The sequence below is a fragment of the Pyrgilauda ruficollis genome, unplaced genomic scaffold (genome assembly GCF_017590135.1).
Source record: "Pyrgilauda ruficollis isolate IOZ18807 unplaced genomic scaffold, ASM1759013v1 scaffold14, whole genome shotgun sequence".
Lineage (NCBI taxonomy): Eukaryota > Metazoa > Chordata > Aves > Passeriformes > Passeridae > Pyrgilauda > Pyrgilauda ruficollis.
This window is the reverse complement of record NW_024512543.1, coordinates 1062297-1086066: the sequence shown is the minus strand read 5'-3', so window position 1 is coordinate 1086066 and position 23770 is coordinate 1062297. Positions and strand designations below refer to the sequence as shown.

The window sequence follows — 23770 nt, the reverse complement described above, 5'->3', positions numbered from 1 at the left end:
CCGCCGCCGCCGCTCCCCGCCGCCGCTCCCCGCCGCCGCCGCCGCCGCGCTGCAGGACTGGCTATGGCCACCACTACTTCCGGGTTCCGTCACTTCATTCTCCCGCCGATCAGCGCCGCAAAACTGAGCCTCTTCTATAAGGCAGCCGGCAGCCAACCTGCCAACACTTACTGACACTCACTCATCCCAGGGAGTGAGGGAGAGAGGGAGACAAAATACCTGCCGGGAGGAAAAAAAAAAAAAAAAAGGAGAGAGGGGGAAGTCCGGGCTTTACAAACTATTCAATTTTTCTTCGCATCTTTCCCCACCCCCCTTCACAGTACTTTGAAAAAAACAAAACAAAACCAAAACCAACAACCCTATAAGCGATCCTAAAAGGCAAAACCCGAGCACGGAGTTACTGGAAGAAGAAACCGGGGTTAAAAAGATTCCTCCTCTCTTCTTCATCATCATCAACCATCATTCATTCACTACCTTGACATTCCCTGGCTTTGATTGACAGCTGGAGTGGCAAAAAGCCATGAGACACGACAGTTTGGTTACATGTGGGTTGCTGACGGGCCGATCGTAACCTTCAGTTTGGGGGCTTGACAATTTTTTTTTTTTTTTTTTTTTTTTTTTTTTTTTTTTTGCGTAGAGAAAGAAAAAAGGAAAAAGAGAGACAGAAAAAGGAAAGAGAAAGAGACAGAAAAAAAGAAGAAAACACAAATTCATCGTGGTTCTTGACTGTTTTTTATATATTGTTGTTGTTATTGTTGTTGTTATTACTATTATTTACCCATATTGGAGGATAGGAGAAGTCTATAAGTGGGTTGCAAAAAAAAAAAAAAAGGAATCTTCTTCACTCTAAATCACTTTCTTTGCTGGACTGGGATATTAAATATACGACACATCCAGGAGTTTATTGGAGCGCAGACTGATGGCGCAAAGGGTAGGTTTAAATCTCCAACACTTACCTATATATAAATCCTCTCTTAAGAGGGGCCTGTCCGATTTGCTCTCCTCTGTTGCTGATGATGATGGCGGCCACTATTAAAAAATAGCAGCAAAAATTATTCGCTGGCTTTTTGTGTGTGTGCATGAGTGTCTCTGTGTGTGTGTCTCTCTGCAATTGTTCCACGCTTTTTTCCTCTCTAGCTTTTTCCCCAGCAGCGCGAATTCCCTGCTCTCTGCCTGCTCAGTAGCACGGGTTTCACAGGGGAAAGCTTGCTGCTGCTGCTGCCGCCGCCGCTACTGCTGCTGCCTAGCAAAGACTAAGAAATACATATGTGTGTCTGTGTATATACGAATGTATATATATGTATACACATATAGCTGCTTCTTTTTTTTTTTTTTTTTTTTTTTTTTTTTTTTTTTTTTTTTTTTGGTCTCTGGCTGTGACAAGGACAAGGGGAATTGCCACTAAATAATGTTTCTGGTAACTTTCAGATTATTTCCCCCTTTATCTACCCCCCTCCTCCCGATACACCCTACCTTTCCTCTCTCGTTTCTAGTGTTGATTTATTTATCTAGTTGGTTTTGATTCTGCTTGTTTATTTTTTTTTTCTTCTTTTCTAATGCAGAGTAACTCTAGTTTCTCTCCTCCGTTTCCTTCCTTTTCATCCCTGTTTCCTTGTTAGGGTTTCTCATGCCTGTGCTGAAGAGGACCATCTTCCCCCACGCACTCAGGCAAACACACTTTCCCCTTTTGCCTCTTCTCGCACCCCCACTCCTCCTTCAGCCCTTCCAGCCCTTGCTCCCGGTCCCAGTTGATTTCATTTTGAGCATTACTCTCTCTGTTGTGGCTGTTCTTGTTTTGTTTTGCTCTGTTTGTGTCTGTCCGGGTGCTTTACTCTCTTCTGACTTTTGTTGTTGTTGTTTGTTTGTTTTTTTATTCCCCCCTCTCTTCTCCTCTTTCTTTTTCTTTCTTCTCTTCCGGCCCGCTTTTTGACAGTACGATGAGCTGCCCCACTACGGCGGGATGGACGGAGTAGGGGTGCCGGCGTCCATGTACGGGGACCCCCACGCCCCCCGGCCGATCCCCCCGGTGCACCACCTCAACCATGGGCCGCCGCTCCACGCCGGACAGCACTACGGCGCCCACGCCCCGCACCCCAATGTCATGCCGGCCAGCATGGGCTCCGCTGTCAACGACGCTCTCAAGCGGGACAAGGATGCGATCTACGGGTAGGTGCCGCGGGGCCGCCCGGCGCCAGGGCCCGGCTCGCAGCGCTGGTGCCCGCGGAGCGGCCGGGGCAGGAGCGGGAGCGGGGCGGGCAGCGGGAGCTCCCGCGGGGCCGCGGCGGCAGCGGCCAGCCGGGCCGCGGAGCGGAGCGGGGCGGGGGGAGCCCGGAGACTCCGGAGGGAAGACGGCGGCAGGGCAGCCCCCAGCAGCCCGCTCAGGAGGGAGACCCGCGCGGTGGCACTGCCGTGGCCGGCGATCTCGGGATGAGGGCGATTTCGGGACGAGGGCGATCCCAGCCTGACTCGGCTGAGGTGCCAGCACCCACGGGAAATGGGTGCTGGAAAACAGAGTTCTTGGGGAGAGAGGCTGGGTTGGAGAGAGGTAGTGTTTCCTTGTCGTTCCATTTTTCTTTTTTATTTATTCGGTTTTTTTCTATTTTGTGGATTTTTGGGGGGGGCGGTGGGGGGGTTCTTTTCTTACCCGTGGGGTTTTTTAAAATTTCTTGGAAAGGCCCCACTTACGAGTTAGAGACTCTCATTGCTCTGGATTTTAGTTGGAGAAGTGTTGTTCTGGTGTTCTCTGTGCCATAATACCACTCTTCCAACTTTGTAAATAAAGAGCTATTCACATCGCGGAAGGTAGTAAGAATAAAAGGGATTTACTTCTTGCAAACAGCTCTTCCCAGAGACAGAAGACATAAATACATTTGGGGACAATGAGCTGAATTTTCTATTTGAGAAAGAAAGAACATGAGGGAAAAGAAACCCATACCCAGCAAAACTCAAGCCTGCACCGATTCCCTCCGGTGCCTTTTGGAAAAAATACTAACTGATCCTCAAATGAGAGCTAGTAACATCTATGACAGAGTGTGGGGCCTTGGTCAGACACCAAAGGGGAAAAGAAACAAATGCATGCTTACTACTTAGCACGCAGATAATTTTTTTTTTTTTCTGACTACACCAACTATGGGAAAATATTTCGCGAAGTGCTCCCTTCCTCCACCCCCTCCCCAGCTCACTTATCTGGACAGATGGTATTTTACTTGGGTGTGCTTCCTAAGCCAGGAAACTTCACCACATTTTTGTTAGCAGGCCCCTTGAAAAATAAAATTACGTATTAAGTAGTTTGCAGTTTGCTTTGCTGTACTCTCGTTTTAGGTCATAGCTGGAGGGTAGGGATGGGATCTTCCAGGTTTTGCGGTATTTTAAGCTGTGGCAAAAGTGTAACATTCTCAGTTGAGCTGCCGCTGAGCATGTTCGGTGCCTTGTGCGTTTAGAGAGGTCACTTTTGTCCTCGTCGGCGAGGACTGCACGGGGAATGTGGTTCGGGCATAACAATTTCAAAATTAAAAAAAAAAAACCAAACAAACAAACAAACAAACAAACAAAACAACAACAGCCAGCTCACCACCAAAACCAGTATTTTTATTTCAAAGTCTGGTTCTCCACTGCTCTGCCCGGGGCATTAGTGCGAGACTGCAGAGTGTGGCTGTGTCCGTGTGTCGGTGTCTGTGTGTCCGTGCATTAAAAAAAAAAAAAAAACCACAAACAAACAAAAAAAACACAACAACAACAACAACAACAAAAAAAACTTGTTGATTACAGCTCTTCTTTCCCCCTCTCCCCCACCCCCTCCCCTCTCTTTGTGTGCCACCGCCCGGTAGGCACCCGTTGTTCCCCCTCTTAGCTCTGGTCTTTGAGAAGTGCGAGCTGGCGACCTGCACGCCCCGGGAGCCCGGCGTGGCCGGCGGGGACGTCTGCTCCTCCGACTCCTTCAACGAGGACATCGCCGTCTTCGCTAAACAGGTCCGGCACCTCTCCCCCCTCCCCCGACCCTCACCAGCGCTCCCGCCGCCTCCTCAGAGCCTGGACCCACACGGCCGGGTGCTGGCAGGGGCAGCCTCCCTTTCCCCCCGCGCCCCCTCTCCGGCGGGGCGGGGGTGAGCCCTGGTGGCCCGGCTGGCCCTGACCTCCCCCCGCTGCCGGCAGCCCCTCCACGCTGCCGGGCTGGGACTCCCTGGTCTTGCCCTCCTGCATTGGCCATAGGGAAAGGTAGCTGTGGTTTTGGAGGCAGAGGGAGCGGGAGGGGAAACAGGCAGGGGACCCACAGGAGAAGGCTGCCGTGGGACCGGCGGCCGGCTCAGTGCCGGACCGGCAGGAGCGGTGCGGGCTTCTTTCCACAGCTCGGTGACCCAGGGCCTTCAGCCGGATTTTGGTACCGGCCGGTTTTGTCAAAGGGATTTTCCTCTTTCGGACGATCCGGTTACGGGGGCAAAGACAGCAGCTGTAGTTCACGCCGCTTTTCCTTCTTCTTGCAGGTCCGCGCCGAAAAACCACTTTTTTCTTCAAATCCAGAGTTGGACAATTTGGTAAGGCCTGCTCCCTCTTCCACCGCACTCCCCTCTCGCCCTTCCCGACCCCTCCGCCCGCTGCCGGCAGGCGCCCTCCTGCGCTCCGGGACCGGGCCGGGCACTGCGGCGGGGCAGCGGCTGCCGGGCCGGGCACCGGGCTGCGCCGGCATGGGAGCGGGGCGCCGGCCGGTCGGCAAGTTGCCGTCAAGGGGCTTCAAAGAGCTTTATTCTTAGAGCCAGTCAGAGCAAAGTCTCAAGCCCCAATGCATTGCAAAGCTGAGTTTGAAAGCCACGGGAAGCTAAAGTGAAGGAAGTAACTGCTTAAGAAGAGAGAGCTGGAGATTTCTAATGTAATTCTTCTGCTAATGTGAACGATTTCAATATTCAAAGTGCCTAAATCCGCTTGTAAAGAAGATGCCAAACTATTCAAACACACATTCACCCCCCCCCCCCTTTCTCCTGCGGGCGGGGGTGGGGGTGGGAGTGTGTGTTTGACTTCTCTGCGAACCCTCAGGGATGAGGGCCGGGGTGCTGAGAGGGGAACGAGGAGAGGAGGAGGTTTTCTCCAACATCGCGGTAATAAAGCGCTAATCACCTCTTCTGGAATAAATATGATAAAAATCGAGTGTTTAGGTTAAAGTTGATCAAAATTGTTAAAGCGTGACCAATGAGCTAAAATCCCGTATAATGACCGCGCGCCCTGACAATCCCCTTCTCCCCCTTTCTCACTCGGGCTCGCGGCTCTGCCCAGCCCCCGTGCTCCTGTCTCCCACGTAACCCCTTGCTCAAAACTTTCTTGCAGATGATCCAAGCAATACAAGTACTAAGGTTTCATCTTTTGGAATTAGAAAAGGTAAGAGCCACGGAGGTGGGCGGGGGGCATGCCATTCCCCAGCTGCCTTCCTCCCGACTGTTTGGGCTGACTTGTAAACACGGGCAGAGAAGATAGGGGTAATGCATTGTGACACTGTAACCTGTGCCATCAGAGCATGTGACACCCGACACAAATGCCCAGACGGTTTTTTTCCCTTTTTGTGTGCGTGTGTATAATTTCAATATTTACTAATATTAAATATTAAACCCCTTTCATCCTTCTTACCCCTTTCCTCAGTAGAAGCTCTTTTTCCCACTCAGAAATACTGTGTTTAACCAAAAGAAATGAAACCACTCGTTCTCCTCTCCGGCTCTGGCAGGCACATTAACCCCAAGCAAGGACTAAATGTTTGGAAGAGACAGGGGCCCCTGCGAGGCGTGGGCAGGGGCTGTGCCCTGGGACAAGAATGGCTCTTCCCACAACCTCAGCAAGTAGCTTCATTTTACTGCTCCCGGCCATTTAGACCTTTTTTTAGCCCCGGTTTAAACTGATCCCGTCCCGAGTGACTAGTTGTACCTGTCTGAGATGTGTATGCTCCAGAGATACCACCTGGGTCCAGCTCCCAGTGTTCCGATGTTATCACCAAATCCGATTTTCTTCAGCATTCAAGTCCGAGCCCACTATCTCTCTCTCTAACTTGTTGCTGCAGCAAGTCTCTAGAGAATAATATGTGCTGCAACAATTTCTCTATTGTTTCCTTGCCTTCAACTATTGTCCCCCTTAATTAGAGTTACTTGTGAAGTAGATCAGAGGGTTGAACTTGTTACCAAAAAAAAAAAAAAAAAAAAAGCAAAAAAAAAAAAAAGGCGCCGGAACACGATATTTAGCCATTATTGATCCTATTATTCTCGTTATTCTTTTCAGGTTCATGAATTGTGTGATAATTTCTGCCATCGGTACATTAGTTGTTTGAAAGGAAAAATGCCAATAGACCTCGTTATTGATGAAAGGGATGGCAGCTCCAAGTCAGACCATGAAGAACTCTCAGGATCTTCCACAAATTTAGCCGATCATGTAAGTCCTTCTGTTTTTTTATGACAGTTTTTAAGTTTTTAATTGGCTTAGAGGACCTGTTCCGGGTTTCCTTGCTTTGCTGCTGTTGTCTGTTAGTATTATTACTACTTTAACCTCCTGCAAGCTTGAATCCCATCTTCAAACTTTCTTCCCTTTTGCTTCACAAAGTTGTAGAAATGCAAAAGGCTCCTTCAGTTTTCATCTGTAAAGCATCGAGTTTGCAATGGTTTGTAAAGTTTCCTAGTCTGGGCGGCTTGGAGAGCTAGCAAACTGTTGGTTTGATGTGGGGATCAGTGCTTTCTCCTGTTCTTTGCCAACTTTGTAATCAATGCATCAATGTAAGGAAACACAGACAAGAAAGTTAGGAAGAAAGTTTGCTGATTTGCTCCCCCCTCCCCTCTCGTGGGGATGACAAGTGATGAGAATTATTGGCAATACTACACTACATTAAAAAAAGGGGTTAGCACATTAGAGTTTCCAATGCTTTTGCTTTATAGCAACTTATTGTCAGAATATGGACTTATTGCCAAACGCCTGAAGCATCTTCATAATAAAAGACAGTAACCTTGATGAAGCAATTATTAACAATGTATTACAGAAAGTTGGAGAGAATGATGATTGAGTAACCGTAGGTTAGCGGTTGATTTTAACACTTTAGGAGTTGGTGAATTAGTGTAATGTGTGTAGTACTGAACATTAGTGTGCATGAAAAGGAGAGTGCCTTTGTTTTTCCGGATTTTGGAGTGGCTTCTCTGATCCTTCAAAAGATGTAGATGCAGAGAGACTTTGGGATGTGGAGGGAAAGATTGCAGCTGGTACAGCAGAAAAGGGAAGGAATAGCTCTGGTTAAAAAGGGTGGGTGTGAATTCCACTTTATTTATAGGAACTCATCCCTGGGGGGCAAAGGGGTTTATACAGTTTTAGATTCAATTGAACTAATAATCTAAATGATAGAGTCTAATATTTTAGCGGTTGAAATATTAATTTAACACCCGGTGTGAAGTTAACCATGCTTTCTGCACAGACGCCTGCCTTTATTTCCCAGTGTGTTAAGAAGAGTAGCTGGAAGCCCAGGGAGAATGAGCTTTCTAGGAGCTTTTGTTTCCTTTGAAAACATGTTGTTTTTGTGTGTATTTGGTAATTACATTAGACCTGGACTGAAGCTGAATTGGGAGATAAAATAATAATAAATTCTTCTGAATGTCCCCCTTCTGGCGTGGCTTAGTTACGGGAAATATTTTTGGACCCAAGCCTTAGCTTTCATTTTCTCATTTGTATTCAGTAAACATTGCATGACAAGGTTTGTGCTATGTTTTACATTTTAAATCTATTATTTTGAGAGAAAAAAAAAAAGGATGCAGATCTTCCTTAAAGTTTCTCTTCTTATCAGCTAACTCACACATAGGTAATAAACTCCATGAGGCATGACACAATTTAAAAATATTTGTTTCATGGCATTTTACAACCTTAAATTAGTGGGCATAAGTATTCTGAGAGAGTACTAGAAAAGAAATTGAAATGAGTGGCAACCTGAAAGATAGTGAGTCACTGTGTAAAATTTAGAGAAAGAGAAAAAAAAAAACATGTTTCTCCAGTTCAGTTTCTTTACAAGAGTGTGTTTCAAGTGGAAGTGTAGAAATGGAGCATGCTTATGTTTATATTGAAGAGATTAGATAAACTAGCCTGTTTAGGGTTCTGGCAGATGGCAAATGCTCAAGCCAATTTGCAGTGCTCCATTATAATATTTAAATTCACACACAATGATAGGACAGGAGTGGAGGGGGTTAGCATTTTGATAATTTGGTAACTATTATCTTCCCTAAGAAGAATCTCCTCTTGCTTTTGTGGCCCCAAAAACAAACTCAAATAAATATGACAACCCATTTGTCTTGCACCCGTTAGGGTTTACCACTTCATTGGGCATTATAATTTAAAGCCTTTTACTTCCTGGAGATTTGAGCTATAACATTTTTACTTTAGCCCCCTGCTATTTGTTTTGAAAGGAAGCAATAATTTGTGCAACCAGAACACCAACTGGGAAATGAAGAGTTGTATCACATAGTTACATTTTATTCATGCGTTTTGGGAAATGTGTCTCCTTATTGGATTTTTTTTTTTTTTTTTGTGTATTAGCTTGTTTTCCTGACAAAACTTTAACACCTTTTTATAGCTTAGTCAAACTACCATGTTTCATATTTGCATTGTACAATGTTCCAGCAGAAAGAAATGCATTTTTATTCATAGAAAAGGAAAAGCTTAAAAAAAGGGCTAATATAAACATGCAAGTCTATTAAAAAATGAGCTATCATTTCTGAGCATCTACCTGAAAATGTAACAGTTCAAGCATGCAAATTTGTCCAATTTGGCTGTCCAGGTTTATTTTTTTTTTCATTTGCCTTGATATGCATATTTAATACATAGCCTTAGGCTAGATCTCATTTGGTGAAAGTTGGTGTAGGGGTGATGATGAGCCACTTCAGAAGGACAGAGACAGCATGTTGTTTCCTCTGTTTTATCTCTTGGCCCACTATTCTGATCTGCGGGTCTTCCCCTCATGGTTTTATTTGCACATGAAATACTAGGAGCATTTCAACTGATTGGCTATGAATAATGATAGCCCAAAAGAAGTGGAGGTTAATTTGTTGTGTGCCAAGGCTTCTCTTGTGGAGGTGACAGTTTGTGACAGCTGTTTGACACCCCAAAAATCCATACCCCTCTATTGTTATTAAGTGGTGTAAAGCTACCGCTCTGTGTGTTTGATGTGAATGTGAGGGGTGGTAGTAGTGGTAGAGCTGAATTAGGAACTAAGGCAGCTCTCAGCTTTATTGTTTTTCTAGACCTTAAAACTGGCATGAAGGAAAGTAACAGAAAGAATTGTAGGATTAGCCAATATTTACCATAACACTTTAAATGGGGTACTCAAATATTGCATGCTTCCCCTTTCAAAATCTACTGCTCTGCTATTTATATAACTTAATTGGAAACCAAACCCAAAAACAACAAAGGAATGAACTCTTCAGAGATACACCTGTGCTGAAAAAAAGGAGACAGCTGAAAGTTGTTGTGCTGTACATGTTTGGTAATAAATGTGTTTATTGAATTTCATTTTAGTGCGCTATTAACTGTTATGTAATATAGTTAGTGTAAAGAGTCCAGAGACTTGGTAGATCAAATAGTGTAGTGCTGGCCACAAGAAGCTGAAACTTTTGTTATTACTCTGCTGTGTTTAGTAAATATAACAGCCCATAATTAGTGTTTGAATTTTTAACACCCTCGTTTTTTTTTATTGCTCTGAGGTATTAGCTGTAGATGGGAAGAAGGTAATTACAGCTATGCCCTGGCTGAACCAGATTAGTTAGGGGAAAAAAAAGATAAGAAAAGAGCGAAAAAAAGCCTTTGCAGCTGCAGTTCAAGTTTGGTTTCCCAGCGCAGACAATTTATTATTGTTCAACTAAACATACTAGGCCCTATCCTGAATTCTGTGTTCAGCCTAACGTGTCTGATGAGATTGTTTGCAGATCTTTTATTTTTGTATTTCAACTATTCAAATTTGAAAAACATGATGCTCATAAAATTTGGAGATTTTTAAACTTTTTTTGAACATATTCTAACATTTTGTACACAAATACACTTCTTTTGTAGCTGGCCTCACCTGGTGTCATACAATTCTTCCTTTAGTACAAACCTGTTTTGAAGCCTAGTAATTCTCCCATAGAAATTTATGGCTGTTCTTCCACTGGCTTTTGTAGGAACGGTCTTTTTGATATTTGTTCATCTGTTTTTGTAGCTCAGAGGTAATAATATACAGATCATAATTCCTAAAATATCATGAAAACAGATAGAAATATACATACATGTCTTTTATAAAGACAGACTCTTGACAGATTAGAAATCCAACATCAGCCGTAGAAGAGAAAGATTAGTCTGAATATTAAAACTTTCAGCTCTCACATGAGGAGATACTTTACTTTGTACTTTTGGATATCCAGACAACTTAACATTTCTTTACTATTTCTCCTCAAAGAATGGTCTGTGCAAATTCCTGATGTTTTGCAGATTATAAAAAAATAAAAAAAGTATAGCACATACCTGTTCCAGTAATACAATTTAATCTTCAGGTAAGGTTTCACTGAGTAGTGAAGAAGTAACTGGGGGCCTGATGCTATAATCTGCAGGTATGCCACACTTTTGTGGACTTCAGCGGGAGTTTCGAGAAACACCAGATTAGACCCCAAAGGTGCCCTTTCTGTCTGTAGTGTGTCAGAAGGAAAACTAAGTAGCTAACTGCAACAATAATATGGCAAACTTAGAATTTGCTGTAAGACTTAGGACATTGCTGTAGGCCCTTTCTTTCTTTTTTTTGTAGTGCCTTCTGAAGGGGCAAAGAGCATCAGGGACTTTCCAAGACTGTAGATAGTGTTCCTGCTTTTTTATGGGCCAAGGTATGCTTCTGTCACCAGCTGAAGTCTCAAATTTGAGTGTTTTAACTGTAAACTGTTCTCTCAAACTGAACCAATAATGTTTTTCAGTATCTTTTTGATAACTGTGATCCTTTTTGGTTTGAGTTGTCTATCAGTCTAGATGAAGTGTAGCCACAAAGGATGACATAGAAGGACAATTAAAAAAACCCAACATGCCCTGATTTTTCAAGTCAGTTCCTTGGTGACAGGTGGATTACATGAATGATTTCAATCTTAATTAGAAAATACAAAACACACAGCTTTTCAGAACGCTGCCATGTTCTAGGAGCCTCAAAAATTGCTCCCGATGCTTTCTTCATGTGCAAAATCAAGGGACAAGAATTCAAACTTGTACGTATATACAAAATATCTGATAGATTGCTGTGCCTTATTTTTTTGTTTCAATTGTGTAACCAGTACAAAAAAGTAATCATCTTAAGTATGCACCTTTTGGAAAATAAACCCGAACGATAACCAGGAGTAGTCTTTTTTAGAAAACATACATATTATGTCAAATTAGAGTTTTTAATATCTTTTTGTCTTATTGAAAGTCCCTTTAAATAGTAGGTTTATTATTAAATGCACTGGACATGATCTCTAAGATACCATCCTGGACTTCACACACACCAAGCATGGACACAGACACACGCACAGAAACCCGTGTGCATGTGTGCGGTAGATTGCCGTGTCCTGCATAGTCCAGAATAGTTTCATATCCTGTACCTAGATACAGATCTTTGGGGTATCAGTCACAGCAGTCGTTCCCCTGTGTTTACGTGTGTTACTTGTAAGAACAAGGTGAGCAGGATTTGGATTGTTTTTGGTGGGGATAATGCCATCTGTAACAAGTAGTTCAGGTCAGTTTTGTAAAACTGAAAAATAACTGAAACTGTATAACTAAAAAACAAAAAAAATCTGGAAAACTGGTAAAATTAATTTACCAGACCTTTGAGTCCAACCACGTTTAAAAACAATAAGCTTTTTAGCCATTGTAGTTTCTTTTATAAAAACAAGTCGTGTTTTGTTTGTTCTTTTAAGATAAATGATTTTTGCAATTTCATCTGATAAAATTATGTTGGGGCCTGATCCTGTCAGAGTTGTATACTTGAAACTTCAGTTAAAATATGTGAGTCAAATCCTGCTTAGCTCACTCACATGGGTATCAGCTGGCCTGATTGATTTTACTTCCCAGTTATAAATAAGAAGCAGATTCCTTATGGTTAATTGAGTCTTTAATATCACCATAAAAAGCAGTATGAGATCAGAATCGGCCCTAGCAGGACTACATACACTCACAAAAAGCTAGCCAGACTTTGCCCAGCAGATATTTTGGACATACAAAGTAAGAATTGCAATTTGTCAGAAGCTTATCCTATATCAAATTTCTATGTTACAACATCTCTGTTCAAGAAATTCTGTAGTAGTTAAAAACTCTTATGGTTTCTAGCAGATTTTCAGCATCGACAAAAGAGAAATGTGTCAGATTGGCTTTGTATGCCTTTTGTCCTTTCTGTTGCTCTTTTCTAGATTTAGCAAAATTCAATGGTGGTGCTAAATCAATTTTTTTTTTTTTTTTTTTTACTTTCAAGGGAAAAAACTCTGGTAAAATTGTGTTTTCTAGGGAAGGCCATGTGTGTAAATGAGAAACAGTGGATAGCAGTGGAGTGATCTCCTGTGGCCCTGCTAGTACAAGCTTTCCCCATATTGTCTCCTGCTTTTATATTAATTACAACTTGCATTATCAGCTGTGAGTCTGTAGCCCAGCAAATAGAAAATACTGCCCCTGGAGACATAGCTTCTTGTATCTATTTTCCATCTCCTTCTATTGTGCTTTACTCAGTATTCACTGCTTTTCTCCTAGTAACACTGCTCTTTAACACAATTAGGTAAGAGCAAGAGGAGTACCATATTTGGCTCCCAATTATTAGAACTACTGGGAATAGATACATGTGTGCTGTTCACTTTCTATGGTATCTGGCATTAGTTTAGGTCATACATGTGTGAAATTTTTATAGCGTGCGCACGTACACAAAATAGACAATTCCGTTTTGGCAGATGCTATCCACACTCTTCAGTGTGTTTCTGCAAAGTATATTACTAAACTTGCAAGAAGAAACGAGAAGTCATGCTAGCAGTTTGTGTAATTTATCTAAAGGTATATGTTTGGCTTTTTCGTTTCCTTCTTTAAAAAATTTTTTTTCAGCGGGATAACTCAATGCATATTTTCTTGAAACTAACAGAAAAATTGCAACTAATATTAGTGGGCTTTAGACTAGGATATCTTCAGGTACTTGAACTATACCGATGAAGTTTTCCAGTGAAGCACACTTTAAAGATGCCATTTGATCTTTTTTTTTTTTTTTTTTGGTGAAGGTGTGCATAAAATAAATACTTATGATAGTCATTAGGCCAAGAATTTTTTTTGAGAGATGTGAGGTTGGAAATGGTCTAGGGGAGAAAAAGATCAATTCACAGACTCGTTCAATGATTTTAGTCCAAACCAAAAGAATTCTGCCTTTTTCTGAGTCTGTAAACTCCACCCCTAAAATTATTTGTCATTTTTTATAATATTAAAGTCTAGCAATTTCTCTCCCTTTCAAATTCCTTCAACATTCTACTGTTGCATTTAATAAATATCGTATCTTATATTTTCTGTCCTCCAACAAACTCTGCCAAATAACTTCCTCAAAAATACTGTGTCATGAGAAATACACTGAATTCTCAATCAATACAGTGTGTCTTTCTCAAACCTGATCTACAAACTGAGGTCAAGAACAACTCAGCCTGGTAGAGACAGCAAGTGTTTTCAGCTGGGGGAAGTCTCATTCAGTGATCCTTTCAAAATTTTTGCAGCTTTGAAACAGAAAGGCTGGTCTAGATTTTGAAATATTGTATGATAGGTTTTGGATGACATTTGCCTTAAAACATGGCTGAGCAGTTACCAGTTAATTATTGTAACTTTCATACATGTGATAAGGAGCTCCAACAGCAGCCAGCACAAGAGAGCCTGCACTACACAAAATTAGCATAACTCACTGTGTTCCATGAAAAGTTTAGCCTAGGTGAACATGTTGCAATTACTATGTTTTCTAAAAGAAGGTTCCAGCACGATGTTGTTGGAGGGCTAAACTCATGCTATGCTATTGTTTCTTTTCTTTTTCATGTATTTCTTCTAGCTCTTTATCTGATTACCATCCGGCAAACAGCTGACGCTAAGAGGCTGCAGAGGGCTGAAGAGCTCCTGTCTGCTGTTTGCCTTCAGCTTGAAGCTATTTGAGTGGCTTCCTAAGTCAGAGATAAAAAGAGAAGCTCATAGGCACAACTGTGTTTTAATCCAGGCTGTAAAGAAACTTGCACAGTTTTTGCCTTTTATTTCCATCTGAACTTTTTGCTAACCTTATTTTCAAGTTTTTTGTTCTTTTTAATAACACCTGGGCTGCTTCAACTTTCAAGATTTCTCATCTTTCTTTTTGTGTTTCTCTCCACCTGATGAAAGATGATGGTAATATGTGGGGGGTTTATTTGTTTTTCTTGTTTTGTTTTGCTGTTTTTTTTAAATGAAACTGTGGGGAATAACAGTATTAAATGGAGAATAACACAATAACCTCAATGAATATAAAACATTACTGTTTGGTTGCAGTTTTTCCTGTTGTAGTTCTGTGTGAGGAAAAGTAGATCAGTCTTTTAGGTTTTGGAGGGGCTGGTGATTTTGTGCCGTAAGTGCTCTTGTGCTGCATGCTGTGCTGACAGGTTAGGCAAATTTCAGATCCTGACCTGTCTTCTGATTTTACTCCTGTCTTCCTGTCATGGAACCACATACGTGGGTGTATGTGTGTGTCTGTCCTTGTAAGGTGGAGGGGATTTGGATCCTTCTTACCCTTTGGTCACCTGAGACTTTACTGGGAGCCTTTTGAAGTCATGGGCTCTTTGTCTCTGCTGCGATCCAGGTCAGGCCCGTCAGATTTATGTTGCTGGGTATTGTAGCAAGCCGTTACTTGGCAGTTCTATCCTGTGTTGCTATACAGCATGTGGTACTAATCAGTGCTAGAAGATTACTTTGAGATGTTACTATATAGATTTTGGGACTTGGTCCCAGTCACACTTACACTGTATTTTACAATGGGTAAATCAGTTGATTATGTTGAACTTACTCCTACTACACATTGATGTAGATGAGGTCAGAATCAGTCCTGCTCAAAGAATTTATCCAACTTGTCACTTGCTGCTTTCAGCTTCTCCTCATGCTTTAATATTCTAGTGTTATTTCACAATGTAGATTTAAACCACAATCAAACCTAAGCAACCTAAGAAGTAAATTTTTTTTTTTGAGGGGAGATTTGTTCTTTGTTTTGTTGTTGGAGTATTATAATGTGCTTGATTTAAGTTGTCGCATGCAGGTGACAAGTAATGCAGGTCCAACCCCTACTCTGATCTGTTTCATGTGTTCTTGCTCTCCTTTTCTGCCAGAGGAAATTCCATCTCTTGCCTGCCTTCATGTGGTGCTGATAAAGCTCTTCCTGTACAGTAGAATTCCTGTTTTCCTTTAAGCAACAGCAGGGTATTGGGAATGATCAGGAAAGGGGAGGAGGACAGGAGGAGAATACACTCAGCAAAGTAGCACTAAACTGTAACATTAAGTTTTCCTCACTTATCCTTTTAAATAGCAGCTCCTCTCTCCGGGAAAGCCAATACCCAATAAATTAGAAAGCATACATGAGTTATGTGACTTAAGTACAGTAGTTCAGCTCTTACTTAGCCAAGTTTTGAAAACTTTGTAAGTCCGCCTTCTGCATTCCCTTTTGTAGTGTTTTATGCATAGTAATGCAGAAGGAATTACACGAAAATCACTAAACATGTTATTTTGCATAATCACCTGGTGGTTGTTCTTGACAATTCTTGTAAGCGAACTGTGTCTCTTGAAATGTGTCATATCAAGGTGGTAGCTGGGGGTGAGGAAGCATCTTTTCTGGTATATAATGTCTTTCAGAGAAAAGCTGCTTTTTCCCCTCACAACTTTGATTTTCTTGGAAGTTTTTCCAGCATTTAAATGAGTGACAGAGAGGTTAGGGAATGAGGACACACCCCTCTCCCATGCATGTTCTCCTGTACTTCTTGAAAAAATTTCCCTCCTCTTCTCTCCTTACTGCTGCAGTCAGTCTGGAAAAACAAAGTGTGGGGAGATAGTTTGTATACCAACTATCCTGATCCTAATGAGAACACCTAGCATCATAAACTATGTAGGTAGATACCCTTCCCTCCTCTGCCTCCCCTCCCCCTCCTACTACCCTGTAGAACTCCTTAAGAAACTAAACTTACGGGGTTTTTTTTTCTGTCCTGAAATATTGTTTCCCAGTACTCTTCAAACAATTAAATCCAGAAAACTCTGTGGAAAGTTTAAAAAGAAAAAAATCTGTCCTGTGTTTTAACAAGTAAATCTTTGTATCTCCTCTGCTTGCCTTTGCTGAAGAATTATTACACTGTGCAAACAGTATAGGTGTTTGGCACATTTCACAAATGCTAATGTGTATACTTTCCTCCCCTTCCTCCCCTCTTCTCCCGGTTTGCTTTCTGTTCTTCATTTGCTATTGGAATGGGAACCGTGGAAAAAATTCCTTGGCACTCTGACACCAGAATCCTTCATCTTGGAGAGACCACGATGATGCAACCTCAACGCACTCGGCAGGCACACCAGGGCCCTCCAGCGGGGGCCACGCTTCCCAGAGTGGAGACAACAGCAGCGAGCAAGGTAAAAGGTCAAACTTTTTCCCTCCACAAAGTAGGCATGACTAAAATAACTCCAGCTTTTTTCATTATATCAGTACATCTGCCTTAGAGTAAACATGGAGTGGCAGACTTGCAGCATAATCAGCTGTAAGTTAGGGAGACGGTATTTCCTTTTCCTAACCCACTTAGCTGAATTTTATTATTATTTCAAAGCGAAATATCTAATCTTCAAACAAGCTTTGTAATAACAATTGATTAGTTCTGCCAATTCCTTTACAAATTTGGTTATCTACAGTTTATTTTTGTGTGGTGTAAGTAAATATAATGACAGACATATTCTCCAGCTGCGGTGCAGTTGTTTGAGTTGAGTTGGGTTAAAGAAAGAGAATTTAACCTGTAGTTTTATATGAGAAAGAGACTTCTATGTGAAGTTATAAAGCTGCTAAATTATATAAAGTAGAAGCAAACCCTGAATTAGACAGAAAAATGTTTCTTGAAATGTTTGCTTGTACAGATTTGTTTTTGCTTCTGAAAATCTGAATTCTGAATGGTAAACAGAGAAACACCTGAACTGCAAAACCTCTTTTGTATCTATATGCAGTGAAAATTTCTCAAGGTTCAGGAGGTTTGGTTATTATTTTAGGGTTTTTTGTTTTATTTCCTACTGCATTGTACCTTATGTGTGGTCATATGCATCCATGCTGAGTGAGTGTCAAAGGCTGTCATTCTGTTATGATAGTGTTTTACATGTGCTCAAAAGAAGAATAACTGACTCCAGAAGGCGTAAGAGTCAAGCCCTCAGTGCTAAACGTTGGGTAAAGATGGCCTGCTGTCATTCTTGGATCCTGACACAAGAGTTGATTTTTTCTTTTTTCTCCTTTTTTGATTTTTTTTTAGTCCAGTTTTACTGGACCAAAGTTTTTTCTTAAACCAGAGTTTAAGGTGGACTCCATTCTTGTTTTTCTTTGCAAACATGGTAAGCTTCTGCCAGTGAGAGAGACATTACCTCTCACCATGAGATGTTTCTCCTACATCTGCAGTGTTTTGCCTGTCTTTTTCCCCACATGGCAGTGCCAAAGGACAGGGCTGATATCCAGCTAGTCTTGAAGGATCCCAAAACTGGCAAAGGGAGAAACCTTCAGAGCTAGAGTGGCTTTGACTCTTCTCATGCTGCAGACTGACTCCCTCAATGATATTTCCCATGCTTAGACAGCAGAAGAGAGATGTGATTTCATGTCTCTCACATGGCCCATTGCTTGGCACAGAGCTAGTTCCCCTCATCTGCCCGATGATCTGGTGCTGTACCTGTTGCAGTTCTAGGAACTTGCAAAGTTTGTTTCTGGTAAAGTGGTTTGGTTTTGTCTTCTATTTGTAAGAATTGTTTATACATTTGTAATCTTATTGCTGATAGAAAGCAGCCATGGCATAGGGTGTGATCCAACTCCAAAATGAGTCACAAGGATTTTCTGCTGTGGGATTAAATTGGAAATGTACAAGACCCAGCATGAACCATTACACCTTCAATAGCTGACAGGGAGAGCTTGACTGCTAAACACATAATGGTGTTATGTCTATTGGCTGGCCATAGGCCAGGATACTGTTGATCAAATGTGTATGTGTTATATTGTAGCTGAAGTGCTTGGCGTTGATGATAATTTGCTTGCTCAAAAATGATTCCTTTGACTGGTCTGCCATCTTCATTCCATCCCTAGGGAGAAAGCTTCCTGACACCTGTATAGCCACTCTGCTCCAGGAACACCTTAGAAATTAAAAAAGTTCCTTCAGTGAGTGTGCTTGCTATAAAAAAATCGCTTGTATACATATCCAGGGATCCTGCATTTCATGGTCTCTGATCCTTTGTCATGTAACTCTGGGTGCTCGGGAAATATTGCTAATCATTAGAAAAAGCAGTGGATGACTACTACAACACTTTCCTTTAGAAACAGGTTTCTGCCAATATATATGATTTCAACAAACCTGTTATTCATTTCTGTGGAAGAGGAACAGCCTCTGAGGGGCCAAATCAGTCACTAGTGCTGTCCAGTCCAGCAGGGTAAAACATTGCTAGTATGTTTCCCTTTGTGCTCATCTGGGCCTTCGAAAAGGGAAGCTGAAGTCCAGTGGCAAATCACCATTCCATTCAGCTGCTGGCAGCTGAAAGATTATTCTACAGCACCAGCAGAATTCCCATTGGAGATGGCTCTGGATTGCTCTCACCCTCTCAGTCCTGGGAATGAGTAAGGAGAGTGGGGTCTGTCTTGAATTTTCTTTAGGTTTTCCTCAGAGGGGCAGAATTTACTTTATAATTCCTGAGCTAGCAGTGAGCTGGTCCCAGACAATGCCAAGAAGGATACATGCCCTCTTGAGCTATTCCAGTGCAGCTACTCACTTTGGTCAACTTGGTTTCCCTGCAGTTTTGCCAAAAGCTTCCACAAATGCTGCTTCAAGTATTCCACTTGCCCCAAAGGATTTCTTGGAAATGGGAGCTCATTAGAGAGTCTTGGGTTACATTAGCAACTTACAGTCTTCTCCACTAATGCCTGGTGGCAGCAGAGATTGATTCATCCTGGAGTCAGTCTCTTCTGGCTTTTGAGAGCACTTTTTTCAGGGGTCTCTGCTTTTGTCTTGAGTGTATGATGTGCATCCTCTGATATTTTTTAAAAAATATTATTTTCTTTTATTTTTCTTTTATTATATTTTGGGGAGGGAGGAGATGGAAAGGATTTGGGTGAGTGATGACTGTTTTTTGCAGACTTTTTCTGCATGAGGTAGATACGTTTATTGCCTGTAAAAATCCATCCATAATTCTTACAGTTTGAAGCGAATAAAAAGGGTGTAGACATTTTGTCTCTTTATGGAGGACGGTCTCTCCACTACAGTGTATGGCTGCCCTTTGGCATCAAAAGGCTTAATCTAGTCTGTGTTTGGTATTATTAGAAACATGCTGGCATTGGAAGAGTTAAGTAAAGGGCCTTCAGGCAGTAAATGTTGAAAGATTATCCTAATTTTATTAGTGGTGAGTGTCTATGTTGTTCTTAGCATGTCACCTCACTTGTTCAACAGAAAACTAAGCTACACAACATATTGATCATCTGGCAAACGAAAGTAGTAGTGATCTGTAATCCACCAAGCAGTTATTGACTTTATTCCAGTTCAGATCCACAAATGCAAATCAATGCTGTATAAGACTATTTTAAAGATTAGTAATTATGTAGTAGTTCCAAACCAGTTTCTCCCTGCCCTGGAAAGAGTTAAATGTATCCAATAATAAAAATAAAGCACTCTAAACATCTTACAAAGGAGAAAAAAGAGAAGCTGATTTAATGGTCTAATGAGGCCATCTTCCAGAGACTTGTTTTGTGTAGGGCTTGCTTTGACCTTTCGCTTTGCTCAGGAGCCCAACGCTTCATTTTTCACATTCTTGCAATTACGTTAACGCTTCAAGCATTTCTGACTCCAAGTCAGCTAGCAACACCAGGCATAACTCAACACTGTGAGTTTTTCTCCTCTCTGTAGATTCATTAACAGGTCACCGGGGTCCCAACTGAAATTTAAAACTGACTGGTTCTGTTGGGTTAGCTGAGTTATAGCAAGGGAGATGGCAGGAAAGGGGGTGAGAGAAGGGGAGGGGAAAGAGAAGACCCTGGGGTTTTTGCCAAGGAATATATGTGTAAAAAGTCTAAGTGGAAGATTAAAAGGTGTGTGTAGCTTTATCATCCACCCTTTTCTTTGGAGAGGAAAAAACACATCTGAAAGTCTTCTGGGGTATTGTGTTTTCTTTATTCTTTGTGAAACAAAGTGAAAACAGCCACTGCCTTTACATGAAAGACTAAATGACTTCTAGAATTTGGCATCAGTTTGTACCACAGTGATGGATATGATGCTACCAGACTTTAATTCCTATTTAATTTCTTTATGGGATATTGCAAATAATGAATATGGCAGATTATGCATGAAAAATGGGAAATAAATCTTTTTAAGGTTTAAAAACATGTGGTCTACAGGAAAGCACCAGGGAATAATTTCAGTTTCATATTTTATGGTACCAGGATTGTATACCTGATCTGTTATATTCATAGTTCACTCACTCAAAGGGCCTGATCCATCCAAGTCAGATGGAGGTTGTCTTCCTTCAGGACCTTTCAGGAAGTTCAGCATCTTTTTAGGATTAGACTGGGGGTGACAAACTTGATCATAAGTAAGAAGCCAGAGATTAGAAAATTGATAGGTTATAGAGCAGTAAAAATATAAATGAGTATCACATTTACTTTGCTTTACACATGTGAGTAATTTGTTGTTGTGTGGCTTTTTAAGCTTGATTTTTTTTTTTTTTTAAAGTAACTACTTGTGCTGAATGATCTGCCCCTTTATAAATAATATCTGAGGCTACTCTCTAGAGCAAATCTCAAAGTAGTTTAGAAGCATTTCTGTGCCAGCTTGATGTCTGTCCATGATAGCTTTCTTTGGCAAGGACTCCATAATCTGGTTCAGGACAAAGTCAACTAAGATATTAACTGAAATGAAGCATCCATCACAGGTTAACTCTCTGGGCTGATGCTTGTTGGAAAAATTAAGTTGTATTATTTCTTACTCAATATATACCATCCTGTAATATAGTATGTAAATCATATTTGTTTACAAGACTAGCTGATAAAACCCAAAGGTCTATTTTAATATTAGAAACTCTACTGGCACCACTCAAAGCTTAGAATCAGCTCCAGTAGTTAGAAAAAGGAGAGGGATATGTTGATGATAGCAACAATTAAAAAAAAAAATATATTCATGCAAAGTCTTGGGAAGATAATCCAAAAGGTAATGCTACAACTTCTTTTCCCTAGTTCTCTAAGTGTGGTAAGCCTGCTGAAGCTAGTATGCATATTCATCATAAAGATTCAGAACATATTTTTATTCCTTTGTGTTTTTACCTATAAAGCGATAGGGTATGGTTTTATTGGAAGAGAGCTGCCTTCTGTAAGAAAGGAAATTCCTGAAAGGCAGGCTCAAACATCCAGACTGAAAAATCAAACTTGCTAATAAATAATGCTTCACTGGAGATGCATTATTTCAGAAGGCACAGCTCTCATAAAGGTGAACTGTATGAAGTATGAAGAACTCTTAAAGAACAATGGCTTTTTTCAACTGAGGAAGATACAGGAAGCGAGTAGCCCTTATTAATTCATCTTTTTCTTTCAAGTTTGAGGGGCCCGTCCTTGTGTTGATATGTATGAGTAATTCCCATTAATGGTGATGGGAGTTACGCATGTGCACTGACAGAAGAATAGACCCCTTAGTGTTCAAAGCACATGAAATTTACATTTTTTCCATTGCTGTAATTGAGATGTTGACAAATTGGAGAATATTGATGGGCCTTTGTTTTAAGTATTTCTTGCCAAGTTTGCTTTATTTTTTCATGGTTTGAACAATGGTGTGGGTTCAGCAGCAATGAGTAATAAGGGTAGAGTAAAGATAACTTTGATTTCAATATTTTGATGTGCCAATAAGAAATAAATTCTTAGGCAAATGGAATATGTTGTTTTAATCATTAGCTATGCATGAAAGAAAAATTGATGTTGACATCTTTGCTGTAAAATCGTTGTAATGGGGCCTTCCTTACAATTCATTTTTGTAAAATTCATTTTGTACATTTTGCAGCAATTGAACAATCCCTGCACTGTGAATAGGCAGAATTCCCAGAAATACTGAGACAGTTGGCCCAGTAACTGCTGAGCTCACACTGCACACCACATGCACATTAACCATGATCATGCCAGAACCAGCTTAGCTAAATATAGTCAAATTTTGATATCCTCACATCCTTTCTTTTATTTCTGTCTATTGCATGAAAAAATAAATGTTTGGTGACTCCAGCAATTAAACAATAACCACAAAAAAGATGTGTGTCCCTACTCACTGTTCAATAAGTAGCATTAAAATTTCATAGTGAATTTTCACCTCACTGTACATTTTTCTAATAATCAGGCGGGTAGCAACTGCAGATTCCTCACCTTTTATTAAATCACAGTTTAGAGAGTATGTGTGTGGTGTTTAAAATGCTATACTTGTATTCAAGTTACTCACCTCTCTCTTACCTTTTAATCCATGTAGGTTTGTATATTTAGATGTAGATAAAAATCTACATACACATTTACTTCCATATTTGTAGTATGTTTTGCTGGGGTTTCAAAAGCAGCCTAGTAAAACTCTGTCAATGGAATGTTTTCATAGTGGCAGTAATCTCTTTAAAATAACCCTAAATACAATATGACAGATGCCATCTGGAATAATCTTTTGCTAGTTGCTTTCAACTTTTATTTTTTCCTACAGCTAAGTTCATCTAAAACTGGTCACTTACTGTTACGGTAAACATAGTGAACTCTTTCCTCCACTTTTCAATGTTCACAGAAAAAAAGTACATTATTTTACTTCAGAAATTGTTACTGTGGAGAGGTTTGTCTCTGATTTCATGTTTCTGGGTATTTTAAAATATATGTACGTGTATATGTGTGTATATATATTTATGTATTTGTATTTCAAAATAAAAAGGTAGGATTCCCCCTTAGGCTATTCCCTCCATCTCAGACCCTATTCAGCCTAACCCAATTTGCCTCCAAATGCTAGATAACATCCCATTCACTAAATTATAATTGTATGTTTGCTACAATATTAATGGCTTCAAAATGCAACACATTCAAATATACAGTATTAAGTGCTTAAATATCTTCCCGTGTTGTTACAGACTAATTTCTTCCTATATATACCAATTTATTTGAAAGATCTAGTGTTGGAATCTCTGGATTTTTTTTTTTAACATAGTTGTGTAAAGGGATGTCTCCTGATGCCTGTTAGAGTTTAATTTAGAGTAGTAATTAAACTTGAATACTGCCTCATAAACAAAAGATAAACAATAAACCAGCCACGTTCCCTGCTGTTTCATAGCTTTCTTTCCCAGATGTTTTAGCCTGATAATTTTTACATAGTGAGCTACCTAACATGGCGTGCTATGGACAGAGGTCAAAGCCTAGTTCTTTGTAATTGTTTTATCAAAACTTTTCATTAATGAAATACTACAGGGTTTCCTTTGTATAGCAGATAAAATTGTCTGATACCGAAGGACACTCATTAATTGACTTTTTAATTCTCTCCCTCTTGTTTATTAAGACAGCTCTTATTTTAAAAAAAGCAAC

General features: G+C 40.8%; 1 protein-coding gene across 5 annotated transcripts in view; it reads left to right on the top strand.

Moving 5' to 3' along the window:
- The first annotated feature begins 708 nt into the window (after window positions 1–708).
- MEIS2 (Meis homeobox 2) overlaps window positions 709–23770 on the top strand; it is a 172763-nt gene continuing 149701 nt past the window's right edge. For 3 of the 5 annotated variants that reach the window (XM_041460023.1, XM_041460021.1, XM_041460020.1), the window contains exons 1-7: window positions 709–931; window positions 1934–2166; window positions 3828–3969; window positions 4482–4532; window positions 5317–5367; window positions 6253–6402; window positions 16494–16608. In XM_041460023.1, the coding sequence (XP_041315957.1) occupies window positions 920–931; window positions 1934–2166; window positions 3828–3969; window positions 4482–4532; window positions 5317–5367; window positions 6253–6402; window positions 16494–16608 (754 nt within the window). In that variant the 5' untranslated portion in view covers window positions 709–919. Of the gene's footprint in view, window positions 932–1358; window positions 1418–1933; window positions 2167–3827; window positions 3970–4481; window positions 4533–5316; window positions 5368–6252; window positions 6403–16493; window positions 16609–23770 lie in introns of those variants that run through there. The other 2 variants (XM_041460024.1, XM_041460022.1) reach the window with 1 other exon arrangement.